General features: G+C 51.1%; 11 protein-coding genes across 11 annotated transcripts; 5 read left to right on the forward strand and 6 right to left on the reverse strand.

Moving 5' to 3' along the window:
- Nucleotides 1-744: 744 nt before the first annotated feature.
- Nucleotides 745-1,927, forward strand: BDW70DRAFT_146673 (uncharacterized protein; the record flags this gene model as incomplete). Its single annotated transcript, XM_073738610.1, has 4 exons — nucleotides 745-825; nucleotides 1,470-1,633; nucleotides 1,741-1,831; nucleotides 1,865-1,927. 4 exons carry the CDS (start codon nucleotides 745-747, stop codon nucleotides 1,925-1,927), a joined length of 399 nt encoding a protein of 132 aa, XP_073600499.1.
- Nucleotides 1,928-2,865: 938 nt separating this feature from the next.
- BDW70DRAFT_37101 (uncharacterized protein) lies at nucleotides 2,866-3,264 on the reverse strand. Its single transcript, XM_073743854.1, has one exon. The coding sequence runs from the start codon at nucleotides 3,130-3,132 to the stop codon at nucleotides 2,920-2,922; it is 213 nt and encodes a 70-aa protein (XP_073600500.1). The 5' UTR covers nucleotides 3,133-3,264; the 3' UTR covers nucleotides 2,866-2,919.
- Nucleotides 3,265-6,873: 3,609 nt separating this feature from the next.
- On the reverse strand, nucleotides 6,874-10,851 carry BDW70DRAFT_126480 (PXA domain-containing protein). Its single transcript, XM_073735097.1, has 3 exons — nucleotides 10,185-10,851; nucleotides 9,327-10,119; nucleotides 6,874-7,697 (listed from the first exon to the last, which is right to left on the reverse strand). The coding sequence occupies exons 1-3, from the start codon at nucleotides 10,699-10,701 to the stop codon at nucleotides 6,971-6,973; spliced, it is 2,037 nt and encodes a 678-aa protein (XP_073600501.1). The 5' UTR covers nucleotides 10,702-10,851; the 3' UTR covers nucleotides 6,874-6,970.
- Nucleotides 10,852-10,945: 94 nt separating this feature from the next.
- BDW70DRAFT_126482 (uridine-cytidine N-ribohydrolase) lies at nucleotides 10,946-12,424 on the forward strand. The gene is made up of 5 exons (XM_073735098.1): nucleotides 10,946-11,082; nucleotides 11,147-11,154; nucleotides 11,227-11,431; nucleotides 11,494-11,810; nucleotides 11,866-12,424. Exons 1-5 carry the CDS (start codon nucleotides 11,031-11,033, stop codon nucleotides 12,409-12,411), a joined length of 1,128 nt encoding a protein of 375 aa, XP_073600502.1. The 5' UTR covers nucleotides 10,946-11,030; the 3' UTR covers nucleotides 12,412-12,424.
- Nucleotides 12,425-13,476: 1,052 nt separating this feature from the next.
- On the forward strand, nucleotides 13,477-15,721 carry BDW70DRAFT_37125 (GID4/VID24 family protein). Its single transcript, XM_073743855.1, has 3 exons — nucleotides 13,477-13,655; nucleotides 13,788-15,255; nucleotides 15,320-15,721. Exons 1-3 carry the CDS (start codon nucleotides 13,632-13,634, stop codon nucleotides 15,508-15,510), a joined length of 1,683 nt encoding a protein of 560 aa, XP_073600503.1. The 5' UTR covers nucleotides 13,477-13,631; the 3' UTR covers nucleotides 15,511-15,721.
- Nucleotides 15,722-15,737: 16 nt separating this feature from the next.
- Nucleotides 15,738-16,757, reverse strand: BDW70DRAFT_126487 (40S ribosomal protein eS12). The gene is made up of 3 exons (XM_073735099.1): nucleotides 16,657-16,757; nucleotides 16,231-16,555; nucleotides 15,738-16,123 (listed from the first exon to the last, which is right to left on the reverse strand). Exons 1-3 carry the CDS (start codon nucleotides 16,657-16,659, stop codon nucleotides 15,999-16,001), a joined length of 453 nt encoding a protein of 150 aa, XP_073600504.1. The 5' UTR covers nucleotides 16,660-16,757; the 3' UTR covers nucleotides 15,738-15,998.
- Nucleotides 16,758-16,864: 107 nt separating this feature from the next.
- BDW70DRAFT_37137 (putative histone deacetylase complex subunit (Hos4)) lies at nucleotides 16,865-20,934 on the reverse strand. The gene is made up of 2 exons (XM_073743856.1): nucleotides 17,281-20,934; nucleotides 16,865-17,230 (listed from the first exon to the last, which is right to left on the reverse strand). Exons 1-2 carry the CDS (start codon nucleotides 20,773-20,775, stop codon nucleotides 17,009-17,011), a joined length of 3,717 nt encoding a protein of 1,238 aa, XP_073600505.1. The 5' UTR covers nucleotides 20,776-20,934; the 3' UTR covers nucleotides 16,865-17,008.
- A 1,299-nt stretch (nucleotides 20,935-22,233) lies between these two features.
- Nucleotides 22,234-23,661, forward strand: BDW70DRAFT_37172 (putative 3-oxo-5-alpha-steroid 4-dehydrogenase). The gene is made up of 3 exons (XM_073743857.1): nucleotides 22,234-22,619; nucleotides 22,683-23,184; nucleotides 23,236-23,661. The coding sequence occupies exons 1-3, from the start codon at nucleotides 22,521-22,523 to the stop codon at nucleotides 23,634-23,636; spliced, it is 1,002 nt and encodes a 333-aa protein (XP_073600506.1). The 5' UTR covers nucleotides 22,234-22,520; the 3' UTR covers nucleotides 23,637-23,661.
- BDW70DRAFT_37177 (uncharacterized protein) lies at nucleotides 23,481-24,821 on the reverse strand. Its single transcript, XM_073743858.1, has 2 exons — nucleotides 24,549-24,821; nucleotides 23,481-24,337 (listed from the first exon to the last, which is right to left on the reverse strand). The coding sequence occupies exons 1-2, from the start codon at nucleotides 24,663-24,665 to the stop codon at nucleotides 23,687-23,689; spliced, it is 768 nt and encodes a 255-aa protein (XP_073600507.1). The 5' UTR covers nucleotides 24,666-24,821; the 3' UTR covers nucleotides 23,481-23,686.
- Nucleotides 24,822-25,078: 257 nt separating this feature from the next.
- Nucleotides 25,079-26,105, forward strand: BDW70DRAFT_126493 (peptidylprolyl isomerase). The gene is made up of 3 exons (XM_073735100.1): nucleotides 25,079-25,428; nucleotides 25,711-25,813; nucleotides 25,879-26,105. Exons 1-3 carry the CDS (start codon nucleotides 25,390-25,392, stop codon nucleotides 26,031-26,033), a joined length of 297 nt encoding a protein of 98 aa, XP_073600508.1. The 5' UTR covers nucleotides 25,079-25,389; the 3' UTR covers nucleotides 26,034-26,105.
- Nucleotides 26,106-26,169: 64 nt separating this feature from the next.
- On the reverse strand, nucleotides 26,170-27,625 carry BDW70DRAFT_126494 (UDP-galactose transporter HUT1). The gene is made up of 2 exons (XM_073735101.1): nucleotides 27,325-27,625; nucleotides 26,170-27,273 (listed from the first exon to the last, which is right to left on the reverse strand). The coding sequence occupies exons 1-2, from the start codon at nucleotides 27,534-27,536 to the stop codon at nucleotides 26,211-26,213; spliced, it is 1,275 nt and encodes a 424-aa protein (XP_073600509.1). The 5' UTR covers nucleotides 27,537-27,625; the 3' UTR covers nucleotides 26,170-26,210.
- Nucleotides 27,626-27,758: the final 133 nt, after the last annotated feature.

The raw sequence follows: 27,758 nt of genomic DNA on the forward strand, positions 1-27,758 counted from the left end.
AACTAGCCCCTATTAGATTAAAGTGTCTTGCCAAGAAAAAAAGAACAAAAAAAAATGAATTTTCAAGCTAGCGAAAACTTGGAATCAGTATAGGTATTCTGTCAGGAGCGACCCAGCTGTAGAGGTGCGATCCAAGGAGACTGGACCACTGGGCCTGATCCATAGAGACCTTTTTGGTTCAGTTGATGCTTGGTTGGACAAAGTGCCCTTATAATTAGGAATCATGGAGTATATTTGCGCCTTATAATAAAAAGAGTATTATTACAGAGATAATCATTGTACTATCTAGCTAGTATCAGGTAGGCGGTCTATCCGACATACGATAGAAAGCTAACAAGATTAAATCAATTTACTAGCTATATAAAAACTACTTTCTAGACACTCGATTTCTATTTCGATTCTTTATTATAAAGTTCATAAAGAGGAAGTCACGGATTTTGTCCATGATTGCTCAGGCCCTTAGCCGCCGCTGGCCCAGGATAACCCAGGGTCCTTCGAGGGCAGTGACTCGGGGCTGAAGCCTTACCTAGGGCAGCGCGGATGCCGCCACTAGCACCAGCTCTGGAACAGGGTACGACGTACTGCGTACAAGGTCCCCCTCCGTCAATTTTGGTAAATGGCCTCGGTGACTGCAGTCCAGAAGACTTTGAATCCACTGATTGGAACGCCGTTCTTATCACGCTATGATGGGGTACATACATATGGCCCCGATCAAGATGGATTATTGCAGCCCTGACCATCCCAATGATGGCTGGGCTCTTTAGCCCCAGTAAGGCTGGCCTAAGTCTGCCGGCCACCGACACATCAATTCCCTGTGTGTATTCCGTGTAAAACCGGAATTACACGTCAATTTGTCCCCGCTTTCAAGCTGACCTTGTTTCTGAAGCCGCCAGGTACAGGCGCTCCATGCTGACAAATAGGATGGGCTCGTGAGCCAGGAACGTGGGAGTATGACGGGGGATCCCCGACTCCAGGCTCGTCGAGTTGTCGTCGGTACGGCGAGATACTCGAAAATTGAGAGCGCGCCAGAGTCGCACCGCAAAATGCAAATACTGTATTATTATTAAGATTCGCACAGCTTAGGCTAGCGGGCCGGAGTGGATCGCTGCGGGCCTTGTGGAGCGTGGGGTCCTAGCTCCTGTTGAACTTCTCAATTTCGATCAAAGATTCAAGGCCAACATTCAAGGTTGAAGGCTCATGCCAACGCTAAACCGCCCTTGTCCTTTAGTGTCACCCTATGAAGGAACGATGCTTTCTGCGCCTGCTGTGATAGGCTGAGGCTCTCTTCCAATCCTTGGTCAGACTTCCTTGCGAATAAAAAATAAAATCACTTCGGCGCTGCTGATTCGCGCAAGGGCACTCCTGACGGCTACTCTCGTGACAAAGTACGTTGAGCGCAGATCAGAGATCAGGCTTGAACGCTGACTGGATTACGGAGCATAACGCGCTTATCAGGTCGAAAGGGCTAGGCCAAACTGAGTGCTTGGGGGAAGACTCCTGAGCAAGCTCTTTCCGCTCCTCTCCGTCTTTACTCGTTGCGGTACTCCGCAGAGAGGGGAAAAAGGGCCCCAAGCTGGGTGGATATCACTGTCTGCCCCAACGCAAGAAATACGGCAGGCCCGAGCCTCGATTTGTCGATAGTTAGCCGAATAGGCTGTACGCTCTTGCCGCTTCGTCGAACGCTGATAAAGATCTTCACCGGCCCGTTTCATCAAGAGACTCAAGACCGTTTCTCGCTAGATGGGAGCGCTTCCCCAATGACCTCATCTGTCTCCAGCGACTTTCACGTGGCCGTAGCACTCCACTCGAGTACAGGAGCTCAAGATGGGGCGTTCTTCGTACAGGGAACCAGCCTTAGGACGAGGCCACCGTTAGAGGCCAAGGGATCGCGGGTATTCCATCCAGGCTGCTAAAAGCTGCTGAATAAAACCTTCATCCTTCCGGTATGTCATGCGGGTGTTTAAGTTCACCGATTCCTTGCGGAGTCGCGATCCGGCCGTCAAGAACTCAAGATGGGCTTGGGCTCCTGTCTCAGTCCTTCACGGGGAATGAAATTCATTGGGCTCAGCGAGTTACCGCCCAAGGTTTCTCGACCGAAGACGATCTACAATTTCAGTTTTTGATCTTCACGCCATATGGGTGGGGTTGCTCTGTGCACCTTGAGCCCTGGACTTCAGTGTCATACAGGCAGCAAAGGCCTGATGTAATATGGCCGCCGCTGGAAGCGGGAAATGCGCAACAAGGCTGGCGCAAGAAGAAGTTGGAGACCAAAGAATGAGAAAGGGGGAAAATGATGAGAATTGCATTATTATAATGGGTGAGTGCTTTTTTCTGCCGTAGCCGGCTCAACCTATAGCTCTACTCCAAGGGCTCGCTCTCTTTGTCCATTCAGCCCTTGTCCTGTCGGCTCCACTGAGATCTGTCGAGACTCGAGACTGGGCCATACTCTTTAGTCTCTGCCGTATCGTTCGCAACCCTCGAGTCATTTTCACGTCGGTGTAACACTAGCAGCAGGACCTGAACTGCCAGCCGGCTCCAACAGCGTTAAGCTCAGGGACAGGTAGCGCACCCGTATTCCCTTACGGTACCTAACGGGGTCCTGTACAGACCATGACGAGGGCTGGGGTCACGTCCTGTATCGCAATCCCTGTCCGTCCATCTGCGAGGGGGCCACTCACAGCCAGCCTCCCCCACCATTTCTGCTGCTGAGGATTCTCATTCGGCCAATCAGCGCCCAGAACGGCTACTTGTCGATTCTGGCGCTGTAATTTTAATCTCTCGAAGCCGAAATGATTTGATATATTATAAACCAAAAGGGAATAGGTATTGCGAGCCGGGGTAGTACGGCGAGGTACCACTCACCACCAATCTTCCACCATCCACATCCACACACTGCTCTCTATTCCGTATACCCTACTCTTACCTATTACCTCTTGACGCTCTTGCCTCCTTTCTTTTTTGTGATCGTCTCGAGTCTGAACCATTTTTTAAACTCCGTCTATGCCTGACGCGCATCGACCTCCCTTCCTGTTCCTCCCCGTCTTTTCTTCCTCTCCTCTGCTGATATACGTACCCCAAATAGCTATGCTTCAGTCTATCCATGCCTGCTCTCTGTAATTGCGCTTGTTCCATGTCGACTATGCACCTGCTTCTGCTTTATCGTCCTCTGTCTTGGCTCTAGACTTTGCTCTGCTCTGCCGCTCTGCCTCGACCTTTTTCCAGCTCCAGCTTCCAGCCTTTTCTTCTTTGCTTTTTCGCCATCCTCCCCATCCCCCTCACTCGTCTCGAGCCTGCTTGTGAGGCTGCAGCTTATAGCGTCTTCTCCCCGTCGCCAACATCTTGACGGCTTTTCTCTTGCCTATCCTATATTACCAACTCTCAACTTGACCCCACGACATGGACACGGAGACTCCCCATGCGCAGGAAAATGGCTTTGCGCAGTCTCCCTGGATGGATATGGGCGGCTTCCATCCATCCCATCAGAACTCGCCACCATTGGATTATCATGGTTTTGGATACCCGGTTCATGTACCTCTAGATGCTTCCTACGGCGTCACCATACCGCCACCTTATGCACCACCTGCACTGCCCATGACCGTACCTTCCAATGCCTGGCCCAGCATGCTCACCACCACCTCTCAACCGCCTTTCCAGCAGTCGGAGCACCCAGTGGCGCCGGTCCCAATCGCGCCGTCCGTCTCGCCAATTGCCCCAGTTCCACCACCCAGGAAGTCGTCCACGAGTAGCTCCACACCTCGGAGGACCCTTACCGACGATGACCGGCGGAGGATGTGTCTCTACGCCGAGGAAAACAAGACCGCCAAACAGACGGATATCGGAGGTGCGTTCCTTTTATTCTTCTCGTGATGCAGACAAGCTAATACGCTATTCACAGCGCTTTTTGGTGTTGAACGAAGGTAAAGTGGCTTCATTGAGTTCCTGATAGCAGGCTTCTGACTCCTTAAAGCACCGTTTCTAAAGTGCTACGCCAAAAGGACAAGTATCTTAACCCAGAAGATGGAAGTCGATCGCCTATCAAAAGGGCTAAGGGCCGAGTCCCTGATATTGAAAAAGCCCTGTCCAACTGGGTGAGGAATTATCAACGAGGAGGGCATGGCCTGACTGATGAAATGATAAGAGAGAAGGCTCTCTTCTTTGCCAGCACCTGTGGTTCTGACGGGAAAGAGAAGGTCCTCAGCAACAGCTGGTTGGAGAAGTTCAAGCAAAAAAATGGCCTGCTAGGTGCCAAAGCTCGAAAGGGATCTTTTGGCGCGAAGAGTGATTCGGAAAGCCCTACTGGTCTGAGCATCAATTCGGCTCTGGCATCTGCTGTGCACTCACCCAGTGTGATTTCACCCATCTCACCTACTGGCTTTGTATCTCCTTCTCCACTGTCTCCTGCTCAGAGCCACGAAAATATCAGGGGGAGTATTTCCGTTGGTCCTACAGATCTGGGTATCGACTTTCAACATTCGCATTCACGGAGTACCATTTCGCTCGATACGACCGCTTCTTTCTCTCCGACATCCACGCTGCTTACCGAGAGCCCGTTCACTCCGTCCAGCCAGTCCCGTATCTCCCCAACGGACGTGAATTCCAGCAGACCAAGGAGCCAGACATTTCCAATCACCAACGCCGATCCCCACTTCATGCCCACGGACGAATTATCTGAGCCGACATCTACCATGAAGGGACTTCTACCTGCTGCTATGGAAGACGCCGTCGGTGAGGATTGCGACCAGAAAGTTGCGCTCAATATTGACACGTCCCCCGGAACCATCAAACGGAACCGAAGCAACCCAGATATTCGGGCTAGAACTATTTACCCCCCGTCATATTCAAGATCCACGACTGTTTCCCCAATCAGCTCTCCTGGATCTCCGACGCAGGATGAAGCCCGCAAGGCTTTAGAGCTGGTGGTGAACTATTTCGAGCATCAGAGCTCTGGATTAGGTGCCCAAGAAGCCGTTACCATTGGTAAACTACTGGAGAGGCTACAGCTCGCCCAACAACCACCGACCCTACCAGGTGGCCTTACTCGTATCGATGAACATGATGACGCATCTCCACCCCATCAATCTTCTCTCACAAAGAAGCGAAGCATCCATAATATGGGGTGACCACATGTACTCTTCAAGGCCAGTTGCAAGGGCGTGGCTGCCTCCATTACATTCCTGTCATATCATATATTTTCTCTAATCCTGGGGCGGCCGGTTATCTATGTCTATTGCATGTTTTGGATTGTTTTCCTGCAGTTTTTGTACTCCTTGGCTTTCTACGATTCCCTGTTTCATTAAACACCGCACTGCACATTTCGTTGGATTTTGGGCAACCCGGGCGGACCGGACGATACAGATACTACGAGGGCGACCTCAACCTCTTTCAGAATATCGATCATGGAGACGAAAGACACTCCTGCTCTTGATATATAGGATGCATGGCAGATATGTTATTATCCGCAATGTCACGATTCGCTTTTTTCCTTTCTGCTTACTTTCGCCGACATCAGATCATTATCGCGCCTGCCACCCCTTTGGAACCTCGACTCTGAATGTTCTTATTCATGTTTTCATGTCTTGTGCTAGGCCTCTATTTCCATTCCAGCATAGCCACTTGTTAATCATTAAAACAGTTCGCCCGAGCTGTATTGATTCCCCGACACGTTCGGTTTTGATCGCTCTTCGTCCTATTCCAGACTTTATGTTTACGTAACATATTCTTTTTTATTCTGCGTCTATCAATCGAGGTGGTTAATGCTGACAATACCCAAACCGGCCCGGATCCGTAAACATGCTTTCTTTTTCTTAGGCACACACACGCAAACACTACACTGCTCGCGTACTGTACATTAGTACTTTCCTCTCCAACTTCTCACCGCATTTTTTGCGTCACCTCTTATTGCCCTGCTTCCCGTCCATTTCCCTTATCACGAACTCTTCCCCATGCTACCTATCCGAGGCATCCCTATCCTTCCGGCCCGTTTGCAAAGCGTAATGCTAAAACAAGAACGACCAGTTCGTGCCTGAAGCTGGAGCTTAGGATCCGACAGTCTAGACTATCACTGCTCTAAATAGACTAGCTTGACGTCATTTTTACTCTACAAGGCATGGAACATGTGCATCTGCCGACGTTCCAGCCTGGTCCTGACGTGTACTTATTCTTGTCTACGTCTTGATTGACGGATGGCACTGTATCTTGCTGTAGAACGGGGAGCGTGCTGGTAAATGCATTCTTTGAACTTCTTTCCTGCTATTTAACCAACTGACGGGTCAGATTGACCCTCCTGAGATCTCTGGGCAGGACTGCGGACCTCTCGTATCTAGATTCTAGGAATCAAGAGCCCTACCCGTAGTCCGGCTGGCATGACTATGTACTTCAGCGTAAAAAAAAAAAAGAAAGAAAGAAAGAGCGCATCAAAAGGCAACCTCAGCTCTCTGGCTTCCGTCAACTTACCCCAGGATAAGTTGTTCTGTGCCACGGCCTTAGGCGGGGCAGGGCTGCGCAGTGGACCGGCCGAGAGCGAGAGTAGCAGTAGAAACAACTGGGGATTTAACAAGGATAATCTTTTACTTGCTTTTTCCCTTGTACAGCTTTCCCTTTGTCTTATCGTTCTCGGCGTTTGCTTTGTGCCCTGGTTTAAGCTGTTGCTGAAGACTCAAGATTCTGATGAGTACGAAGGTTCGAGATTCCATTGATTCTACTTGCATCTATGGAGTAGATTAGTAGTCTCCAAATGGGGAATAGAATAGGATAGAGACACTTGGGATGGAATGGGTCGGATACTCGCATTGAGAACGACTGATAGCGGCGTATTCTTATGTCGCTCCTAGTGTCAATTCACATCCCACATTCTCGTATGTTTACACCGACAGATGCTCAAATCAATCATTATCATTATGGATTATAGGACGATAGCGTTACTAACTATATACAAAGGGTTGGAAGTGTATGAAATACGTTAGTGAGAAGCTCAAACAGCAGGTGCGAACACTGCTCTGTCCTCCATAAGCTCAGCAATGCTACGATCCGACAACTCAGGCATGAGCTTAGCTAGCACAGTCTCGATGATTGAGTAGACGAGGTGCTTATTGCAATACTCATCTGCAAAGAGATCAAGGATGTTGGACTCGATAGCTGAAGCGAGAAGCGACTCTTCCGCATCACTTCTAATGTCACTGCCCAACACCTCTGGCGACGGCGACGAAGGAGAACCACTTCTAGCGCCAGGCCCGGCCGCCTGAAACTGGCTCGGAAATAGGGCCGGAGATTCAACTTGCGTAGATATAACCCCAGAGCTAGGCTCGGTCGGAACACCAAACAAACGGCGTGCGATTGGGCGAGGGATCAAATTTAAGATGCCGAGTGCACATTTTCGCCTTATTGAGGCGACTTCAGCGGGCGAGGGACGCCGCTGCTGATCCGGCGACAAGCGAGATAGTTCTTCTGTCGCAATATCAGATGCCCTTATTGTATTGCCGCCAGAGGCGGTAGTCGTTTGCCTCGTATTAATAGATGGTTGCGCTCCTGGGGTTGGCGGAGCGGGTGTTGAAGTCGACGTCACCGCCTCGACGCGATTGACGCTTGATCCGGACTTCGGACGGGTATTATGCGGGAAAAGCGCCTCTCGCAATGCCTGCAGGAGATTGGGTAATACAGTGGGGGTAAGGACATACTCCTCGATGTTTTCGTGGAGGAACCTACTCCGGAGTGGAGGGATAGAAGTCAGCGCTGTCTTCAAATCCTTGCCTAAACTCGCTAGTAGGGTGATGTTCGGGGGATAGACAAGGGGATAAATTGTCAACGGTCAAAAAAGCCATAATCGAGTGGGAAGGCGAGGCGAGCTATAGATGTGGAGAAGCAGTCCGGTTCAGGGCCCCTAGCAAGTGTTTCCCTGATTGCAGGGATGCTTTCTTGCTCGCTCTTGCCTGCCCGATTTGAGCAGTGGTGTGAAAGGCCCATGGGATAGATTGCCATCAAGATAACTCATCGTTCTATGCACACCGGGCGGGAGCGAACAGGATCTGCTCCATCATAGAAATAATCGAGAAGCTTTGACCAGTTACAGCCCCTCAGGACTGGAGAAATTGACGACGAATGTCAATGCTCGGATCCGCAAGGCTTTTTCCTCGGCGCGTGCATCATCAATCAGAGCGAGGGCACTGGGCAGCCACAATTTTAGCGGGTTATCATAGGCTTAGCCGTTGGGCCTGAACACGATAGGAGCGATGGAACCCTCCTCGGCTGCAGGTCGATTCTGAACCAGAAGCGAGGAATTTTGCTGATTGGCTTGAGAAGAGACAAATGCGAGCAAAACTGGCTGGCTTAGTGGTCCTTTCGAAAAGACCAAGGCTAATAAAAGGCCATCTCCCCAATGCGGTGTCGCCGGTGGTCCGTGACTCTGAAGTCAGAAGATTCCTGACAGATTGAGTAAGGGTAGTTGCGTCCGCCACTTCCTGATCGGCAAAATTGAGCAATTGACTATCCCTGATTCTAAGGATATCGAGGGGCTGGGAGCTCCTGCTTCAGGCGGCGATAGACAGCGGAGTCTGGTTCCAGCACGGGACGGAAAGGGCCGGGCCTGTCCAATCACTCCTGAACAAACATAAGCTGTGAATGCTAAAGGACAAAAGCTCGGAGGGGAAACATTGAATTTGTCTGTCTGTTGCGCGCAGCCAATCGGCAAGCGGGTGCATACCCGAGCCTGTTGCCTTGAAGAGTAAAGGTCTGGACAAGTGGCGACCATCATACTGCGGCACAAACAGACTTCAGGGCATGCACAGAATGAGAAATGATCCCGAAGGTCTCGCCAGGGGTCAGTCGGGGACCTCCCTCCTTCGCCGTATTGACAATACGCGCTTCGTTATATGACGGTATTTTTGAGGTCAGGTGTGTAACGCTCGATACCATAAATGCTCCAACGAATGAGCGCCGCTTGCTGGTGATTGCGAAGGATGAGCCGTGCATCCACCAGCAGATCAAGTGATCGATGCAGCATGCGAGAAATGTAAATCCACTGCATTGACGTCCGCTGTCCCTCCGACCTTCCTCCAATGACCCGCCTAAAGCCGGCCGAATTGAGAAAGCACTTGCCAAGTTTGCAACACCAATCGTAGATCATCGTTCGGGAATCAAGCCGCATACGACTCATTCGCCAGGCTATTCGTCCACAGCCTTCTTTTTAACAGTCGACTGTCCTTGAGTGTCCTTGATCTTTCCTGAAGGCAGGTTGGGCCATGTGGACAGGAGTACAGACTCGTGATACATCGTGCGACCATGCGATGAATAGGGGCAAGGAAGGCAAAATCCAAATACTCAGAGCAACTTACCTATCAAGAACACCGCCGGTGTCTCCCACTTTTCCTGGACCAGCCAGGATCAAGTACTGAAAGAGGGCTAATAGTCCTCCCAGCCATGGCATCCGCCGAGAGAGATCCAGCAACTGCGACAACATGCCAAACAGCCGATAATCAAGTACCGGGCGTTTGCCTGTGACGGCATATTTCGTAATTGACTTGTCCACAGAGCTGTCGGGAGGACGCAGACTTGGATTCAATGTCGATGAGGAGGCGTTGCGAAACAATCCAACTACAATAAATCGTAGAGTCACATATGCGTAAAAGGCGTACTGAAGCATGAGCCATATCCAGCCCGAGGGTTGCGAAGAGGTAGTATCATTGTCGCTGTCTGTGTTTCCAAGCAGACCGAATCGATGTAGCCGGTTTGGGCGAGGTGATTTTGTTTCTGCCGCGCCTACTTCACTTCCGTCTTTGTCCCTCGAGAGCATATCCAGCAGCTTTGTCGTAGTCTCCCACACAAACCAGCCTTCGCATACCCTTTCGCTTACTTGGTTTCCCAGAATGAGGTCAGATAAAATATCGCTCAACAAGGTCCGCAAACATGCATTCTCGAGGTCCTCAGTTGGTAGGAGAACGGTCAGAACACCATTTACTAATAGTTTTCGATATATCGCTTCGCTGTCACGTTGCTGCGCGACTGAGTTCGCATCAGAGGGGTCTGGAACCGGTGAAAGGCTTGGGTGCGGGTTCAGAGCATGGTATATTTCGCGCGAAGAAGGTGCTAAACCGAACAAGTTTGACTGCTCTGTGGCCAATCGATACGCTGTCCTCAAACGCCGCGGTTAGTGAAAACCCCATGCCTTGCCAAATGGCAGTAAGATGACTTACAGGTGATATGTGTTTCCACCAGGGCAGGAATGTCGTCCAGAGCCAGCTGTACAACGTCTACCTCCCGCAGTCTTTGCTCAAGGGCCCGAGTGAGGTGGGCGATTAGCTGCAGCACTTCACTGATAAGAGCTTGATCCGACGTAATCTTCGAATACCAGGAAGAGATAAATTCCTTGACCATCATGGCGACTAGAGCGTAGAGTTGACGGTCCACGTCATTTGAGCTCGTAAGCGGCGGCAGTAGCTCCTCTGGAGCATACGGAGAAGTGGCACCACCATAGCTTCCCAATTGAGGACAAAGCACGCGTCGAACCAAGGCGGCCAGTGCCTTGTCGTTGGCTCCATTAATCTGTTCATTCCGGCTATCACCCTTGGGCTGCAACCGGCGGGAAGACTGCGAAGGTGTTATAGTAGTGGCTGGGGCTGGCACGGCAGTTGACTTCGAGCTGGATGTAGTTGGACCCGCCTTGAGTTGTGAAAAGGGTTGGAGGCCTGAAGGAGCAGGGTCGGTGGTCATTTCATCGCAGGCAAAGGTAGGGTTGAGTTGAAGCAATTAGGAGCGCAACGAAATCAGGAAGTTAGGTAAAGCGCAGATCTGCAGGCGTTGTTGGCTACCGAAGGTCGTCCCTGCTCTGACGCGCGACTATGGAACGTCACTGGAGTCCCGATAAAGAAATAGGGCTCAGGGCTTTTGATAAGCGCTTATCGCTTATCGCTTATCGCATCTCCGTCCCCTTAATCTCCAGACTCCAGACCTATCCCCAGTCTCAAGCTTGGATCTTCCAGTGTAGTTAGAGGACAAAATTCACAGGGAGGTAGCCCAGTTACCGTTTTGATCAGTTGACAATGACAGCCGCAACGGACATTCCGATTCCTGTCTGGTTGGATTGTGATCCTGGTCTGCAGCCCGACCCGTATATATTGATTTATCATTTAGCATAGAAGCTGACACTAATATTCAGGCCACGATGTAGGTTCTATAGCGATGTCGTCGCACACCTAAGCTACGAAGTCTAACGCAGCGTCCGTCCAATGATCATAGGATGCATTCGCAATCCTTCTCGCAGCTCATCACCCATCTTTGAACCTTCTGGGCATCACGACTATTCATGGCAATGCGTCTCTCGAGAATACCACTATCAATGCCACGAGGGTGCTAGAAGCTATCGGCAGGCCCGAAATCCCTGTTTATCCTGGAACCAAAAAACCATTTTGCAGGCCTGCAGTCCATGCTCCTAATATCCACGGTCAGTTGCCAACAGAACATGCTCATTTTATACAGCAAGCTAATCCCGCAATGGTGGGACAGGCGACTCAGGCATTGATGGAACTGAACTCCTTCCGAAAGCCTCTCGACCTCCTATCACAGACAAAAATCCCATCCTTGCTATGCGTGATGCTCTTATGGCTCAGCCCAAGGGCACACCATGGGTCATAGCCACGGGAACATTGACCAATATTGCCTTGTTGTTTGCTACTTTTCCAGAAGTTGCAGTGCACATTAAAGGTCTCAGCATAATGGGCGGTGGTGTTGGAGATGGATTTGCGAATGCCCCAATAAGCAGACTCGTCGGGCATGAAAACCGGGTTGGGAACGTCACTCCATTAGCGGAGTTCAATATCTACGTACATCGCTCAATGAAGGATTGCCAGTGTTGGCTCAAGTCTGACGGTAATATAGTGCGACCCTGAGTCGGCCCAGTCGATCTTCGGCAACGAGATTCTCGCACCCAAGACCTTCCTGATGACGCTAGACCTGACGCACCAAGTCCTCGCCTCTCGCGATGCCCAAACCCGCATTTTGCACGGCGACGGTGACCCCTCAAAAGCTCCGACCGTCCTTCGCCAAATGCTATACGAACTACTCCTCTTCTTTGCGTCAACTTACGAAACCGAGTTTGGTCTCACAACAGGTCCTCCGCTCCATGATCCTCTTGCAGTAGCCGCCGTTATTTCAACCCTCAACCCGGATTTCGCTAGGAGATATCCCGAGCAGGCTCTAAAGTTTGATGACCGCAACGGCGAGCGGTTTGCAGTCACCGTCGTTACAGATGGACTTCATGGAACAGATGTCGCTATGGTGGGACAGCTTGGCCGTTCAGTAGTGTCCAGTCACGCTACTGGGGTCACCATTCCCCGCGGAGTTGATATTGACGCCTTCTGGAATATTATTGTGGACTGTATCAGGCGGGCAGATGAGTTGAATACTGCGCGGACGGCAGCTTAAGCCTGCATGCGCTGTTACTTCAATTACGTAGAATATTCACAGCACATATAGTTGATAGAGGGTATATACACTACAGATGGCACGAGCAAATATAGACAGAAAGAATACCGAATCTACACCTAGCTCAGACGAGCGCTATGCTATAATATGACTAGCTCTGAACCTACCATGTCAACAAAGCACACGAAAGAGCGAACAACTCGTCCGTGCTGTACAATGCAAGGTCTGCAGGCAAGGGCTGCGTGACGATTGCTCTTCTCGTTTGTCTTGAACTAGAACTATAGACCAGCACAATCACATAGTGGTCTCGAATATTGCCTCCAGTGAGGAGCTATAACGCAGCTTTGTCATCCGCCGTGCTTCGTAAAATAGCAGGCTTGACGCTTGACGGCCGTAGTGAAGGTTAAGTTTCCAGTCAGATTTGTTGCTATTGCCAACGAAGCTTGAATATGATCACATAGAGCGCTCTGTTCTATGCCCTTGGAATCGCTCATACGAGACCAATGTATACACTCATCGACCTCGCCACCCGAAGGCCTTTTTCCAGCGGACCACATTGACAAACAGCTACCGAGATGCGATGGCAAGGCTTTCGACACATTATAGCCAGAACATCTTCACGACCTTCCAAGACAGATCGTTCCGTAGCAGATGACGCCATTTTGTATCCTGGTCTTCAAGGCAACGCTTCCGGGACCGTTTGCGATTGTGTCGATGCTTGTGTAGTGGGAGAAAACACCAGAGAGATTGCCGTCCACAAGTCTAGCGATGGAGCGAGTGATTGAGGTGTATGTTCCATTGGCAGGGAATATTGTCGATTTCCATTAGGGGATTTAGATGTGTGGATGAAGATAAAGCTGTGCTGTCGCCCAGAGGATAGCAGACGACGGCATTTACGGAGAACAATGTTGCCACTGTTAAATAGATAACTCAGGTTTGAAATGATGGCGTGAGTTGTATACTGATTGGAGCGCTCGGGTGGGAGGATCAGATGTTGAAGTTCGGTTTCACTCCGACCACCTTGGATAACCTCATCCTCTTTTACTCTTTCTCGCTCGCCTCACTCCGGCCCCTTGCCTCATCCATCTCCCTTGCAGTCTATCTGCGTACTCCTGCCCATCAGTTTACCTTCTCCTCCTTAGTATACTGCATGCGCTTTATCATCTGGCGCACCGTGTCCGCGCATCTTCGCGGCGAACCCACCGATAACCCCGGATATCATGCCCCCGGTAAATTCGCCCTCTGTACGTCTTTCCATTCGCTCTCCTGCAATCTTAGCCATCTTCCGAAAAATATCTCGAGGATACTGCTTCGCATTTGGTTTCTCTTGATTCCCCGCCATATCATAGCCTGTACTTATCTGTCGTTCTCCACAGGATGCCCCCTCTCGATCACCTCTGGCTGCTACCTCGTCCTCTCATCGTAGCCCCCGCCATGCTGGATTTGACGATGCTCATAATGATAACGTGAACTTTCTGAGATCTCGCGTGCGGTCCCCGCCTGGTCCTTCTTCATCTTTACTCGGTCGCCAGCTTCGCCGCCGACAACAGATCCTGTCCGGGCTTGAGATGGAACTCGATGAGCGCCTTTCTGTCGAAATAAGCCGTCGCATACCGATTTTGCGTCGCCAGCGTTCCGGGCCGAACGAAGAGAGGTATAGTACCATGCACAGCAACCTCCCAAACTACGAAGGCCGGGTGTCGAATTCGCGGACGCTTTATGGTTGGGCTCCGACGTCCGACGACGAGGACGATATCCCTTATCCACCAATACAAAGTAACGCACTCTCCTCATGGCTCGGTCGACTCTCCGAACGCAGTACCTCTCGGCGTGCCGCACGCCGCGATTCTCAGACAAACCCCAGCGGTCCGATGGAGAATAGTCACCAACCGTACGAGTCCACCGCAGAAACACAACCACAGTCAATACCTCGTCAGCCCCGGTTCACCCGGACACGGCCGCTGCATGATTACCTTCTCGAACGTACGGAGGAGCCTCGATCAAGTGCAATCACCTCCCGGGCGTGGCGGTTCCTTCCCAGCGGCCGCAGCGAGCCACATCGACCTCTAACATACAGTGACCTTCGCTCGCGGGTCAGCGCCCACCGACAGTTGCACCTAGAAAACACTCCCAGCCCGAGACTGAAAGAAACTATTCGTTATCTCGATCGGTTACGCTATTCAAGTTCGTTTGAGGAAAGCTTGAGGTCCGCGGCCGATGGTGGATTTGTCCAATTAGACCTTATTTCCTGGGACGAGGACGACTTTATACTAGACACTTCCTCATTATGCCCCCCACCAGAGTGCTCATGGCTTCGACCGGGCATGACCTTCTCCGGGTTCCAAAGAGCCGCTAGCAGCGCCAGCGTCATCCTTCCCCAGCAAGGGCCCAGTTCATCCTCCAACGACCCAATGATAGTCAACGGCAGTGATCAAAACCGCATCACTATACAGACAACAAACGGAAGACGATATTTTGCTAGTCAAGTCTACAATTTACGGACCGGCAAGGAAGAGAACTGGCCGGTTAAAGTGACCATCCACGATGTCAACACTCACGACATGACCCTGTCGGGGACCATGGAAGCGTACAATATCCCCGACAAAACTTCGCCATCGCACAACGCGGTTATCGTTACATTTCTTGAGGGAGAGATCATTGACTTTAACTCACACACCCTCGAGACGAAGAATTTTAAAGCAGATGCCGAAATTGACAGCACGTACTGGCGAGAACTGCAGCCGTTCAAGGATCTAACCGATGATGAGATGACCCGAAATCTAGTGTCCAGGAAATGGATTACGGACGAGCTGTGCAAGGGCTGGATACTGATGCGTTGGAAAGGTACCATTCCCCTTTCCTGTCCTAACCCTCCTTTCACGGTCTTGTTAGCTAAGAGGAATTCCAGAACGATGTTTCATTACCCCTACAGATGCACGCCAAGGCCTTACGATATCAGGCTTCTATTACATTTCTTTGCACCGCGAGACCGGCAATATTGAAGGGCTATATTACGACCCCGGCAGCTCACCGTATCAGCAATTGTCGCTGAAACCGGAAACGAAGATGATGACCCGACCCTCGTACAGCTTCCGGTAATTGGCTTTTCATTTATTAATATTGTGTTTGCGCTTGAGCTTGCTTGTTTCCTTTCGCTAGGCGTTCGGTTGTAGTTCCAAAGATACATCTGCATACCTGGTGTTGTCAATTTACGATTATCTGTGTATAGTCTTTCGAGATTATCTAGCGGACTACTTCAGCTCAAAATCACTAGTTTACTATTTATACTGAGGTATAGTACAACTAACGCATAACTCACAGTTACAAATGTACCAGTCCATTGGGCCAATTACGTAGAGAGATCATGGAACTTGTCAATCCTTGTTCTTTTTTTTTTATATTCATTTTCCGACATCAATAAATAGATAAATCTCGGTCCCAACAGTCAGGGTGTGTACCAAAGCACAAAGACCCACGTGGCCTGTGAATATCCTTGCCAGCAGACAGATAGTTAAATCCCGCCAGCGCATCTATATCACACCACATCAATCCGAACCTTGGGCCGTTGTTCGCGGGATAGAGCCAATTTACTGCTCAGTCTGGAAGTAGTTGAGGAGAACAGAGCGCTCCTGGCTCTCCTCACCCCAGTCCTTAACAACAACGCAAGAGCAGTTGACAACCTTGCGCGCGTTACCCTCACGGTCGAGCTGGCCTATTTAGATAACTATTAGCATTCGTCCTATAATGAACTCCTGTGAACTCCTGAAATTTCTCCAGCGGTCCTCTGGTGGTTGTTTTGTGGGGTTCGGTGGTACGTACAGAGGCCAACCCACTCGCCGAGCATCTTTCCATCGGGAACCTTGATGAGGGGGATCTTGTGCTCAGAGCAGAGAGCGACGACGAGCTTCTTGTAGGCCTCTTCCTCGCAGCCCTCGTTGAGGACACACATGTGGGCCTGACGGCGGTCGAGGGCCTTAGCGGCCTCGCGGAGACCACGGGCAAGACCGTCGTGGATCAGGGCAATGCGGAGGACGCCCTTGAGAGCATCGAGGACAGACATCTGACCGCCGGCGCCAGACTCGGCAGGAACCTCGACCTCCTCAGCGGCGACGGGGGGGTTGGATTGGGTCTCTTCTCCGTCCGACTGAAAAGCGGAAGAAAATGTTAGTTCGGTTTCCGCGTTCGTTTATTGCGCATGGCTGCGAGTTGAGGATATTTTGGGGGCATTGTATGAGCTATACGCACCATTTTGATGATGTGTTAGTACGATGTTTGAATGTCGGAATATCCTCGAAGAGTCGTGGTGTTATGGGGAAGGAATCTGAAAATTGTGGGATGGTAATGCGATTCTGCCTCGCCTAGACCGATCCGTGTGCCCTACTTAGTCATGGTGTAGTCACGTGTTAACAATATCACGTGATCAACTCGTGAGACTTGCAGTTTTTCATCAGACAATTGTATTCAATACGCAGCCTCAAAATTTGAGGATGCATGCTTGTCTATCCAACTACTCATCGTGTGTCGCGTCACATAAGGTATCATAGTCATACATGCAAGGAAAATCGTCCACCTGTACAAATGATGCGGACTGACAGAATCAGACATATGTACTTGGCCGGCTGTGCGCATAGCCATTGGTAAGTGTTTGCTCGTAGGAAGGACCAGGCTTCTCATGCGGTCCATCAATATGTCCATTTGACAGGGATGGTTGAGAGGCAGGATTGAAACTCGGTTCTCGATCAATGTGCATTTTCAGAAACTGTATGTCCAGCCCATGGAGATGAGGAATATGAGGGACGAGGTCCATGAAATCGGAAAGCTGCGAAAGTCAGTCATTGAATGAAATATTACATTGACATAAAAACGTACCTTTACCCAGAAGACATGGTCCATATCAAAGTACTTGCTCCGGGTTTCACTATCCTTCTGCATGATCTGCCCAAACGATGCTGTCAAGAACTCCGTATCGTCCGCCTGCACGAGCATTCGTCGTGTAACCCGCCACAAATTCATCCTCTGCGTAGGTGTTACGTCGCGCTTCTCCCAACTGGAGTACTGGGACAACTGGAGGTCGTTGGTAGCTAGCAGCGGAGCGACGAGATAGTTTGGAACCCATCGCTCATTTGCAACGTCTGCACTACAGCTAGGATCAAGCTGCCTGGTTTCCGCTGTAACCACTGGCATGAACTTTTTCAACCATGTGTGGCTGCGTGATTGCGGGTTGTTGGATCCGACAAGATTAGCTGCTATAGAAAGACGGCTAGGAAGTGCATCGCGCCGACGTTGCTCGTGCGCTTCCTGCTCCCTCCGGATTTTCGCAAGCCGCTGCCTTTCCTGTTCGAGGCGCTTCTGATGCTCGTCTTCTGCTTGTTTAATTCGCCGCTGCTCAGCTTCTTTCCGCTTATTTTCTTCCTCCTTTTCCTGCGCTATACGAGCCGCTCGAACTGCTCGTTCCTCTTCTTCCTGCGCGCGAGCCTTTTCCGCTTCGGCAGCCCGGGCTTCCTGAGCTAGCCTCTCCTGCTTTGTTTCCTTGGCCATCTTCTGCTCAGAATCCTGGCTAGGAGGGATTTCGGGCTCAGTATCCCCATTAGGTTCGCTTCGATCAAGCACTCGACGTATCGGCGGGAAAATTTCTTTGTCCGATTCCACTACCTTGGCGTCTTCCATAGGAATATCAACCAATCCGTGCGTTTCCTGCTTTTCCCGCTCTTCTTTAACCAAGTTTTGTTCTTTCGAGGACACAAAACGTGAATCCTGCGAACGATCCCTTTTGGAATCACTGGCGCTGATGCCGAGCTTTTGTCGAGGGGGCGACTTGACATCATCAACTGCGACAGTGTGATGCCCCTTTATGGCTCCATTAGTAACATTCGGCGCCCCTTCCTCGGACAAAACTCTCCTCTTCTTCTTCAGCACATCACGGTTATTACTCTCAGCCCCAGTCCCGCGAGAACGAGGTCGCTCAGGGCTAGCGCTGCTACGTCCTCGCTTCAGTTGTGAAGTTTTAGACGTCGGCTCAGAAGAACGGTCCGGACGAGGTTTGACACCGTCCTCACGGCTGGACATTGAATCTGATGAGGGTAAACTAGGCACCTTGCGCTCCCGATCCTGGGGCGGTCGTCCCGCGATGAGGCGTCTTCTCTTGATTACGTCTTCGCCCCTGTTCGGGTCGCCATCCTTAACCGTCGACACCGCCTTCTGCCTGGACGGTTCGGAGCGGATCGTATCCGCGTCCTGATGTAACTGCTTCGGACGATGTATGCCGGAACCTGCCTTATCCCTCGGTTGAGCAATCCCCTTCCTTTCTCTTGGCATGGCTGCTGAGTCCTTATCACGCGGGCCGGGACTACCGGTTTGCCTTGACCTTGCGGGCGAAGGAGACTCTTTACGGGTAGAGCGCTTGCTATCCTTCTCCTTATCTCTTGTTCGACGCGGTGATAGGTGATCAGATCTGCGTTGCTTTTTGTTCTTGATGTACTTGTCGTATGCCTCTTTGAGGGTATCATATTCTTCTTCCCAATTGTCTGCCCTGCGCTTCCTAGATAGCTCAAAATAGGTCATGCCATCACAAAGTCGACGAGTAGGGTTGAAGCCTTTCTGATCCAGAAAAAGCTTGATAACAGCGAGATTTCCACGACCAATTGCGGCAAGCATCGGAGTGTTATGTCCGGTCTTCATAGAAGATATTGGGGCGGGATCAGGATCCGCGTCGCCCATACCAAGCAGAAGGGACAATACCTCATCATGGCCACCTTTAGCAGCAGCTATCATCGACTCTGGGTCTGCCTTTTGTCCCACGTTAAGGATATTCGCGACACCCATAATATCACCTTTCGCAGCAAATGCCTGAAGATTTTCCGGGGTAGCCTTGGTCCACAGCAGATCGTTTCTCGTGGCTTCACTCCTTACGCTCTTCCGCTTTGTCGCCATTGTGCTGGAATACGGAGGGCTGCGTTGGCCACTAGCCGGGGGGGACTCGCGTGGGCTGGCGCCTGAGATTCGTCGCGATGACGAATCGCGGTTTGGCGGTACGCTTGTCTCCTCCGATCGCCTGTTTGCTGGCCGTCGCTGGGCTTTTGCTTTCTCCAACAGTTGCCGAATCTCATCGCAGTCATCGGGGACAAGATCACTTGGCTCGTTACCTTGTGAGTTAACAGCCCGTGGATTCGCTCCAGCGGCTAAGAGAATCTTCACCACATCCTCATGACCATTTTCCGCCGCATCAATCAATGGAGTGTCTTTGTCGATGTTACAAGTTTCAACTTCACATCCTGCAGCGATCAGGAATTCGACAATGGGTGCACAACCCTCTAGGGCCGCTATTTGTAAAGGTGTATTTCCCGCATTGTCGGGAACATTCAGATCCTCTGGACGTTCCATATACCGCTGCTTTACCTGATCCAATTCCTGAGCCGCGCAAGCACGCGCCAGGCGGGTTCTGCCATTCTGATCGCGTATCTTCTTATAATTAGTGTGTCTGGCCGGGGACGCTGAAGCTCCATCGGCAGAGGCAATCTTTCGGGCATAAGCATTCGGCATCGGAGATCCATTTGCGGATGACACTGATTGGCGATCCTCGGAGCTTTGCCTTCGAAACCCAGTAGCGAGAGCCGCGGCGGCCTTTTTCTTTTTTCCGTTTGAGAGCTGCTGACCAGAAGCCGTTCGCTTGTGAGCTCGGCGAACAGGCGACACCGAACGATCCGTAGAAGCCGGTCGCGTGAAGTTGACACCATTACTAAAGATATGTTCCTCCTGGCTCCGAACCGGTGAGTCCCTATGACGTGCTGGTCGTGGAACATCCGAATCGCCATTGGCACTCTCACTCAAGCTCCGCTTCCTCGAGGTTCTCATTGTTTCTGACCTGCTCGAGACCGATCGGGCATCGTCGGACTTTTCTAGCTTCACAATAGGCGGTGATCCGTCTCTCCATTGAGGGCTCAGCTGGCGCTGTTCACGGTCGCTCATATCATGGCTATAATCCACAGGCTTGCTGTTCCTCACCTGGACATCACTTGAAGGCAGTTCGTTCTCCCCATCACGATCATTCGCATCATCATCACGTCGTTTCAGTTCATGCTTGATAAACTTTCGTCTTTTCTCTGGGGACAGGGACTCGCGACCCGATTGAATTATAGTTTCTGCCTCCGAATCAGCCTTGGGGCTTGGGGGCCCTTCCTTGTCACCAGCAACAGAATCTAACCCCTTTGCAGGAACATTTTCACTCCGCGAAGGTGGCGAAAGCGACGCTCTCCTAGGAGAAGAAGGCCTCAATGCAGGCTGATTGTTCGCCTTGACTGCAAACGCGTTCTGTTTTCCGGGGTCCAGGACAGCCGGCAGCGAAGGGGCAGTGTCAACATCACTCATAGCGGTAACACTCGACTTCTTGAAGTTCTGCTCGACATTTTCGGAGGCCGTAACGGACAGGGTGACTTGGGGACCAAGGACACCAGCGGTTGGGCGCGGAAGTCGGTGGTCAACCACGCTCGGTAAAGACGGTGAGGACTGGGCAAATAATGTGGGATGAATGGTGACTGTGGAAAAGGAAGTTTAAAGAGGTAAAGAAGATGAAACCCGGTCGGCTCAGGGCTCTTCGAGTAAACGCAGCTATCGGATCTGTTTAGGCGGATGAAGAGTGGCAAGCGGTCGGACGGGAGAATCGGAAGAATTGTCGTGAGAGCGTAAGATGAGTAGAGGGTTATTAGATAAGGACAAAGGGCGAAACAAGGTGGACAGTGTTGGGAGGAGAGTGTGTGTTTTGGGAGAATTGGAAAGGAGGGAAGGAATGGAGAGTGCAGAGGAAACGAAACAAGAGACCAAGGACTTGAACTGGGACTCTTAGCAGCGACTCTAGTCTCTGGGACTGGGTCTGCTGGTCTATGGTGTGAAACTACTTTGGGTATGTGGCAGAGCGGCAGCCTGAGCTTTGAGGCCACACTACTACTTATCGAGCCAGGCCGTCGTAATTATTAGGTATCGGATTCGGTTACTGCCATCATCACAGAGGCTTTCGCTTTCCGTGTCTGCGCGATATTGACATTCGTGGGAATCATGGCAGACTCCGTCAATCCAGGTTTGGCCACCCCTGATGGCGCTGGGGCGAATTACCCTGCTTTGCCGGTAGTTTCGCTTGTCGCATCACGATGATACCGTCTCTTCAACCAAAACCAAACCAATCCTTAGCTCGCATCTTCAAAGGCAATAATAATCTTTGGTCTCCGTGACTATCGCTCGAAAACGGGAGATCTCCTGCTGCTCTTGCAAGGCTACGGTACCACATCGCCTGCAGTTTCCAGACCGGCGAAACTTCTGAGTACGGTGTGGCAGTCAAAATAAATCTCCATCGATGATTCTGCGATGCGCAAAGGCCCAAACCAAGCGGGGATGCCGGCACTCGGATGAAACTAAGTGGCGGATGAATCATCAGTGAATCAGAGACTCGACAGCGATCTTCTTTTTCTGATGTGCACCACTCATCGGCCACCCTCCCGGCCTTCAGGGGGGTTCCCTGGATGCCCGCCAGGCTAGGCATCCACATATCGGCCAATGGAAGGCGACTGCGCCATCGCTCTTTCCCGTTTGCGGCTTAAGACGAGCCTGCATCCTGAACAGGCCCACTTGAGCCAGCCACGGGCCTCACGGCTCGATGCTCTCTCAGCTTATCGCCCCGCCCTTCAATTTCCAAGTTGGCCCCCCTTTTCCCTTTCATGCTGATTTTCCGATCGACCTAAAGATTGCCATCTTCAGACGTGAGTCACGGGACACCAGACAGGAGATGAGGGGAAGCATGAGAACCCATGTTTCGACCTGGACAAAGACCGCAGCACCATTATGCAGTCATCCAACTGATCTCGACAGTGATTCAATATTTCACTTTTCAGCATGCTGACAATGGGCACTCTTTGTCCAGTTCATGGAAATCAATGATGTGTCTGACGTGATGCTCAAGTCGCGAAACCTCGCTTGCGGCGTATCGTAATCAAACCTGAGACCAAGTAGTAACTGGGACCCCGGTCTTGATGGTCATTCTTAACACCACATCATTGTTGGCACTAACTTGACAATTATTGCAACTCTTATCGCAGCTCTTTGAGAGAGTAGGGATAAAGAAGATGGACTTTATCTCTCGCCTGGTCGATTCTGCTCTCTCCACAGCAAACATGGATGCTGTCGATGCACTCCGAGCCTTCTTCATCTTCGCAGCTTGTACGGTATGAGCTGCACGGCATTATCGGCGATTTTCTTCTAGAATGGACGAGAACTAAATTCCCCAGATCTTTTCTGTTAGTCTGCCAGATTCGCTTCGGTTGCGGTTTATCCCCTATGGTGCTCGTGCGACAATAGCTGCAGCCGAGTCAGAGACGTCCGCAACCTCGACCTCGACCTCGAAATCGACCTCAGCCGCGCCCGCGAGCGTGTCCGCGGTAACACGCGCCCTTGATTATGCCGCTGCGCTGCGAGTCCCTCACAGCTACTTCACCCAGTTTTACGTCATCCTGGTTCTGTCGTCAATTTTCTGGGCTCTGCAGCTGCTGTCTCACGGGCGCGCGTTCCAGGCCATCGTAGCTCGAATCCGGCCGGAACACTTGGACCAAGCAATCTCAATAAATCAGGTCATGCTGTGTTGGTGCTTGCTGTTGACCCAGGGGCTGAGACGGCTACATGAGTGTCTTAGCTTCTCCAAGCCATCGTCATCCACAATGTGGTTCGTTCATTGGTTTGCAGGTCTCGGGTTCTACCTGGCTGTAGCCGTTGCGGTCTGGATCGAGGGAGCAGGTCTGTTTGGAATCTTATCAGGCCCAAGACGTCTGCTGATTGGTACCGCAGGGACGGTTCTCACTCATCAATTGAGTCTAAACGACTTTGATCTGACGAGCCGCTTCTCTGGACGCACGCTTTTGAGTCTTCCTATTTTCCTCATTGCATCGGGTATCCAACACGACTGCCACCATTATTTGTCCTCTCTGAAAAAATACACTCTGCCTACTCACCCCATGTTTAATTGGATCCTGTGTCCGCATTACACGGCCGAGTGCATAATCTACCTATCCCTAGCCTTTTTGGCCGCGCCCAAGGGCGAGATCATGAACAAGACATTACTGTCTGCAGTCTTTTTCGTCGCAGTCAATCTGGGCATAACAGCATCAACAACCCGGCAATGGTACAGACAAAAGTTTGGCGAATCCGCTGTCCAGGGAAAGTGGAATATGATCCCGTTGATATACTAGGCTTCGTATCTAGTTCGACAAAATGATTGATCTCCGTTGCCCGTCCGATGTTAATGCATATTCAAAAATTTTATTGTATTGCCCACTCTGGCAACTTTGATCACATCACGATATGTCAAACTCACCCTTGTTCCCCTTTCACACCACCCTTCGGCGAACCGCTCCACATCACCCAGCAGCTCCCAGTTACAGATGGAATCCGGTCCCAGGTTTTCTTCTTTGTGCCGCTCCGCAATCCCGTGCAAATAATCCCTGTAGATGCTGCCTCTAGTAACAAGCAGACTGCGCCTCTCCTGTAAAATCCGGTATTTCGGCTGCCGAGTCCGCCCCCCTCCATTTCCTTTGTCATCCGCATCGTCTCTGGTGCCAGAGCTGAGATTGTTCTTTTCGTACAAATCGAGCACCACAACACCCCCCAAACTCACTGTCGCCACGAGCGGATGATACGCAGCGCCATCCTCATGCGGCATGATGCCCTGGCCTGGAGTGTACTCGTTGACGAGGACATGGTTGGGACCCTTGTGTGGGGAGTCATCGAAGAGGTGCAGGGCTTTGAAGCGCTCGATGATAGGCGGTGCTGTTGTGAGCCAGGGCGGGAGGGGCGAGGAAAGCAGCGTGTTTGTGGCGGTTAAAGCGGATGGGTAAGTCTGTAGACGTCGGTGGGCGAGATGTTTCCAAATTGGCAGGGGAGCGGATGATATCTGACGGAGTTAGTAGGTGTTTAGTTGATAGAGATATGATGTGGACTGAGTGTGGGTGGATGGATAGCTAGCAGGTAGGAGAGGGGTTGAAACAGCCATAAGCTGCGGAGGACGGGTCCTGTGGAGATGAGAGGGATGCATAGATCGATATTCTGATTAGGTTGTCCCGGTATAGAACAGAAGTACGAGTGCCAATTGGAAGCATACATACCTTTGCCAAAAGTCTCTCCTCCTCCTCTTCATCCACAAAATCTGGGATGTAGAACGCCTCGCCGGGCAGCCGTTGAATGCGGGCCGCCTCCAGATCCAGACTCATTGACTGCGCCATATCCTTCCCGGCGCCCGTGTGTAGCTTGGTAAGGAATCGATTGGAGACTAGGTCACTAATACGCCGACTCAAGATCTCAAACTAGAAGACTCCCAGCGGGAGCCAGCCTATCGGGGCGCGTCCAGCGGGTGCAGGGTGATGCATCAGATCGCATCAGAACATATCAGAGCATCAGGGCGCGCCGGAAGACCACTTCCAGAGTTTTTGTTGATGCAGTCATTCCTCAAATTAGATAGGCGTGCTTGGGTTTCAACGTGGCAATCATTGCTTTCTTAATACTAATAAAACTCATATTAATGGACTTGATTCCGAAATGCTGGGAAAGAGGGCCAACAGCATGGGAGAAGGAAAAAGAAATGCCTATCTAGTATATATATTACTCCAGATGCAGTGAAAGTAAGGACTAACACTCGTTTCCAATCTGCCTCAGCCCTTCAGACATCAAGCCCCAGCGAACATCCGTTTGACTTGGTTTGCTGTCTTTCTCCCCACCACCCCACCAGCACATGGGCTTGTCGGTCCTCAATCTCACAGCAGCTCAGTCTCAAGCTCATCTAGTCTTCAGAGTTCCCTGGACAAGCTCTGCACAGGCTCCCTTATAAGTTCCTTATCCCCTACCCTCTTCCTCTTCGCCATGGGCAAAGGCAACGCCAAAAACAGCGGCGGCGGCGACAAAAAATCCAAGGCCAAGGCTGGTGACGCCAAGGACGATAATAAAGGCAAGATGAAGGGCGCCCAGTCCGTGAACGTTCGGCATATTCTTGTATGTCACTCCCTCACCCTCGTCTCTCTTTTGCCAATGGTTCTACTCTGAGTGGCGGCCGGTGTCATGCTCCGAACGGTGGATAGGTAGGCAGATCAGGCTCGAAGGCGTTATACGGTATATACATAACGCCGTTGCAGAGACTCCCACCTAATCACCTGGCTGCATCTGGCAAGGATCTCAGCTTTTTTGATCTGCTTTCCGCGATGAGTAAACTTATAGCATCACTCTACATTCTGCCTCCGTGCCGTCGTGCAAGATAGCTGACAAGGATTTCACCAGTGCGAGAAGTTCTCCAAGAAAGAAGAAGCCCTCGAGAAGATTCGTAACGGGGCGAAGTTCGATGAGGTTGCAAGAGAGTATTCAGAGGACAAAGCCAGGCAGGGTATGTACTTTCCCTTTTGCATTAAACAAGCGCAAGCAAGTACTTATACGCCCGTTTGACTACAGGCGGCTCCCTAGGGTGGAAGAGCAAGGGCGAGCTAGAGCTTCCGTTTGAGGAGGTTGCTTTTTCGCTGGAGCAGAGTACGACTGGGAACCCGAAGATCGGGGAGGCGAAGACTGGGTACGGATACCATATCATTATGGTGGAGGGGAGGAAGTAATTGATTTGTCTGGTTGTTTAATGGATACCTTAGTTTATATATCGACTACTTATTACCAATGTTCACTGTAACAAATTCAGATTCGATAATGTCATGATGAATGGAATGATGCAATGCCGTTTTGAGAAAGTCTATCTCTACATGTACATGGAAATTCAAGCCATTATCTGACATAGGTCACTCTGTCTTCTTCGCCTTCGCCGCTTTGGCCTTCTTCTCCTGCCGCTGAACGACAGCCTCAGCGCCGATTCCGCCAAAGACAAAACCGATACCAAGCCATTGTCCAGCGGACAGAGAATGGCCGAACCAAAAGACACTCAGAAGCATGGTTAGCATCTTTCGGGTAACCGTCACTGTGACCAAGAGCAGAGACGAGAATTGAGACAGGGTGTAAAAGATGAAGAGTTGTCCCATGGCACCAAAAGCCGCAAACCCAAGCACGCTCTTGAGTACCTCGGGATGCCGAGATAAGAATGACACGGCTGCTGTCAACTCCGTCTCGGTTGAAGGCGGGATGGGGACAGGGAGGATAGCGTGGAGAATGCCTGTTGAAGAGAGGTGGGGCATGATCAGGAGGTAGGCTGAAGTCAGCAGGGTGGAAAGCACATTCTGGGCAACCATCATCTGCGGCCCCGTGAAGCGGGTGTAAAGCTGCGGGGAGCTGAAGACGTGATCTTGCGTGGTGTTTGTGAGTCCATCAAGCAGCAGGTTAATCGAAAGCAAAAAGATCCCCCATGCTGAAGAACCGGACGCGCCCTTCGCCGTGGACGCAGCAACCTTCTTGCTTGTTCCAGGATGGTGCAGTGTGAAAGTCGCAACACCGAGTGTGACCAGGAGGACAACGCCGTACTTGTACAGGGGGTAGCGTTTGCGAAAGATGGTCAGGTGGAGGAACATGACTGGGAGGAGCTTGCATGATTTGGCAAGGATGAAGGTGAGATAGTCGATGTGCGCAAGACTTGCATATCCAAATGGTGACGCGAGGGAAGACGAGATGCTGACGAGGACGAGGGGAAAGATGATCTTGCGCGTTGGGAAGATGGATGGAATTTTTTCGCCTTTGGGAGTAGAGAAGTAGAGGTACAGAAAACCGGTGACTGCGGCGAAGGTGGACTGGATGGTGTTCAGGACAATCGAGAACGTGAAGCGCTCTTTTTCTGGCTCTGGCTCAGCTGCGGTAGGAGGATGCACGGGGTACGAGACGGTGGTGATCGCTTCTTGAAGAACGCCCCAGGAAAGACTGTCAAGTCAGCGCATGTATAAAAGTCTCATGGGTTAGAACTAAACGTACAAGGAAGCATAGATCCCCGCAACACAGAACGCGAGTTGCCACAAGCCCGGAGCATCTGCCGCTTCGTGCGGCTTATCGCGAGTTGTATCTTTGTTCGCGACGCCCATATCTGCACCAATTTCGTGTTTTTGATGTGAATCGTCTGGAAGCATATGCATCAGCTCCGAGGACGTGGCGCGTTGGATGGGCGCTGCTTGTTTCTGGCGCGCCATTGTAGGAGTAAGGACAAGCAGACAGAATTTAATTCAATATATGAAAAAAACAGGATTTAACAAGAGAAGGCCATGACAAGCCAGTATTTAAAAACCTCTAGGAACAAGTTGCAGAAGGAAAAGTGAAACGTGAAGCAGCGGCACATAGAAGCCACATGTTCTATTTCGACTCGAATCTCCGCTTAACTCCGCCCAACTTTTTTCGACCGCCCGCTCCCGTCG

The sequence above is a fragment of the Aspergillus foveolatus genome, assembly GCF_047715535.1.
Source record: "Aspergillus foveolatus strain CBS 279.81 unplaced genomic scaffold BDW70scaffold_2, whole genome shotgun sequence".
NCBI classification, from domain to species: Eukaryota; Fungi; Ascomycota; class Eurotiomycetes; order Eurotiales; family Aspergillaceae; genus Aspergillus; species Aspergillus foveolatus.

Bases quoted from the DNA above. Each gene is read 5' to 3' on its own strand.
- BDW70DRAFT_37101 (XM_073743854.1), bottom strand. From the start codon at position 3,132: ATGGAACAAGCGCAATTACAGAGAGCAGGCATGGATAGACTGAAGCAT.
- BDW70DRAFT_126480 (XM_073735097.1), bottom strand. From the start codon at position 10,701: ATGACCACCGACCCTGCTCCTTCAGGCCTCCAACCCTTTTCACAACTC. The intron at 10,120-10,184 runs GTAAGTCATCTT...GTTTGAGGACAG, and splicing joins GGTGGAAACACATATCACCT to CGTATCGATTGGCCACAGAG. The intron at 7,698-9,326 runs GTAAGTTGCTCT...ACTCCGGAGTAG, and splicing joins ACCGGCGGTGTTCTTGATAG to GTTCCTCCACGAAAACATCG.
- BDW70DRAFT_126482 (XM_073735098.1), top strand. From the start codon at position 11,031: ATGACAGCCGCAACGGACATTCCGATTCCTGTCTGGTTGGATTGTGAT. The intron at 11,432-11,493 runs GTCAGTTGCCAA...ATGGTGGGACAG, and splicing joins CCATGCTCCTAATATCCACG to GCGACTCAGGCATTGATGGA. The intron at 11,811-11,865 runs GTACATCGCTCA...ACGGTAATATAG, and splicing joins TAGCGGAGTTCAATATCTAC to TGCGACCCTGAGTCGGCCCA.
- BDW70DRAFT_37125 (XM_073743855.1), top strand. From the start codon at position 13,632: ATGCCCCCGGTAAATTCGCCCTCT. The intron at 13,656-13,787 runs GTACGTCTTTCC...CGTTCTCCACAG, and splicing joins CCCCGGTAAATTCGCCCTCT to GATGCCCCCTCTCGATCACC. The intron at 15,256-15,319 runs GTACCATTCCCC...GAGGAATTCCAG, and splicing joins GATACTGATGCGTTGGAAAG to AACGATGTTTCATTACCCCT.
- BDW70DRAFT_126487 (XM_073735099.1), bottom strand. The intron at 16,124-16,230 runs GTACGTACCACC...TTATCTAAATAG, and splicing joins CGGCGAGTGGGTTGGCCTCT to GCCAGCTCGACCGTGAGGGT.
- BDW70DRAFT_37137 (XM_073743856.1), bottom strand. From the start codon at position 20,775: ATGAGTGATGTTGACACTGCCCCTTCGCTGCCGGCTGTCCTGGACCCC. The intron at 17,231-17,280 runs GTACGTTTTTAT...TGACTTTCGCAG, and splicing joins ACCATGTCTTCTGGGTAAAG to CTTTCCGATTTCATGGACCT.
- BDW70DRAFT_37172 (XM_073743857.1), top strand. From the start codon at position 22,521: ATGGACTTTATCTCTCGCCTGGTCGATTCTGCTCTCTCCACAGCAAAC. The intron at 22,620-22,682 runs GTATGAGCTGCA...TAAATTCCCCAG, and splicing joins TCATCTTCGCAGCTTGTACG to ATCTTTTCTGTTAGTCTGCC. The intron at 23,185-23,235 runs GTCTGTTTGGAA...TTGGTACCGCAG, and splicing joins GGTCTGGATCGAGGGAGCAG to GGACGGTTCTCACTCATCAA.
- BDW70DRAFT_37177 (XM_073743858.1), bottom strand. From the start codon at position 24,665: ATGGCGCAGTCAATGAGTCTGGATCTGGAGGCGGCCCGCATTCAACGG. The intron at 24,338-24,548 runs GTATGTATGCTT...TAACTCCGTCAG, and splicing joins AGGAGAGACTTTTGGCAAAG to ATATCATCCGCTCCCCTGCC.
- BDW70DRAFT_126493 (XM_073735100.1), top strand. From the start codon at position 25,390: ATGAAGGGCGCCCAGTCCGTGAACGTTCGGCATATTCTT. The intron at 25,429-25,710 runs GTATGTCACTCC...GGATTTCACCAG, and splicing joins TGAACGTTCGGCATATTCTT to TGCGAGAAGTTCTCCAAGAA. The intron at 25,814-25,878 runs GTATGTACTTTC...GTTTGACTACAG, and splicing joins AGAGGACAAAGCCAGGCAGG to GCGGCTCCCTAGGGTGGAAG.
- BDW70DRAFT_126494 (XM_073735101.1), bottom strand. From the start codon at position 27,536: ATGGCGCGCCAGAAACAAGCAGCGCCCATCCAACGCGCCACGTCCTCG. The intron at 27,274-27,324 runs GTACGTTTAGTT...CTGACTTGACAG, and splicing joins GCGGGGATCTATGCTTCCTT to TCTTTCCTGGGGCGTTCTTC.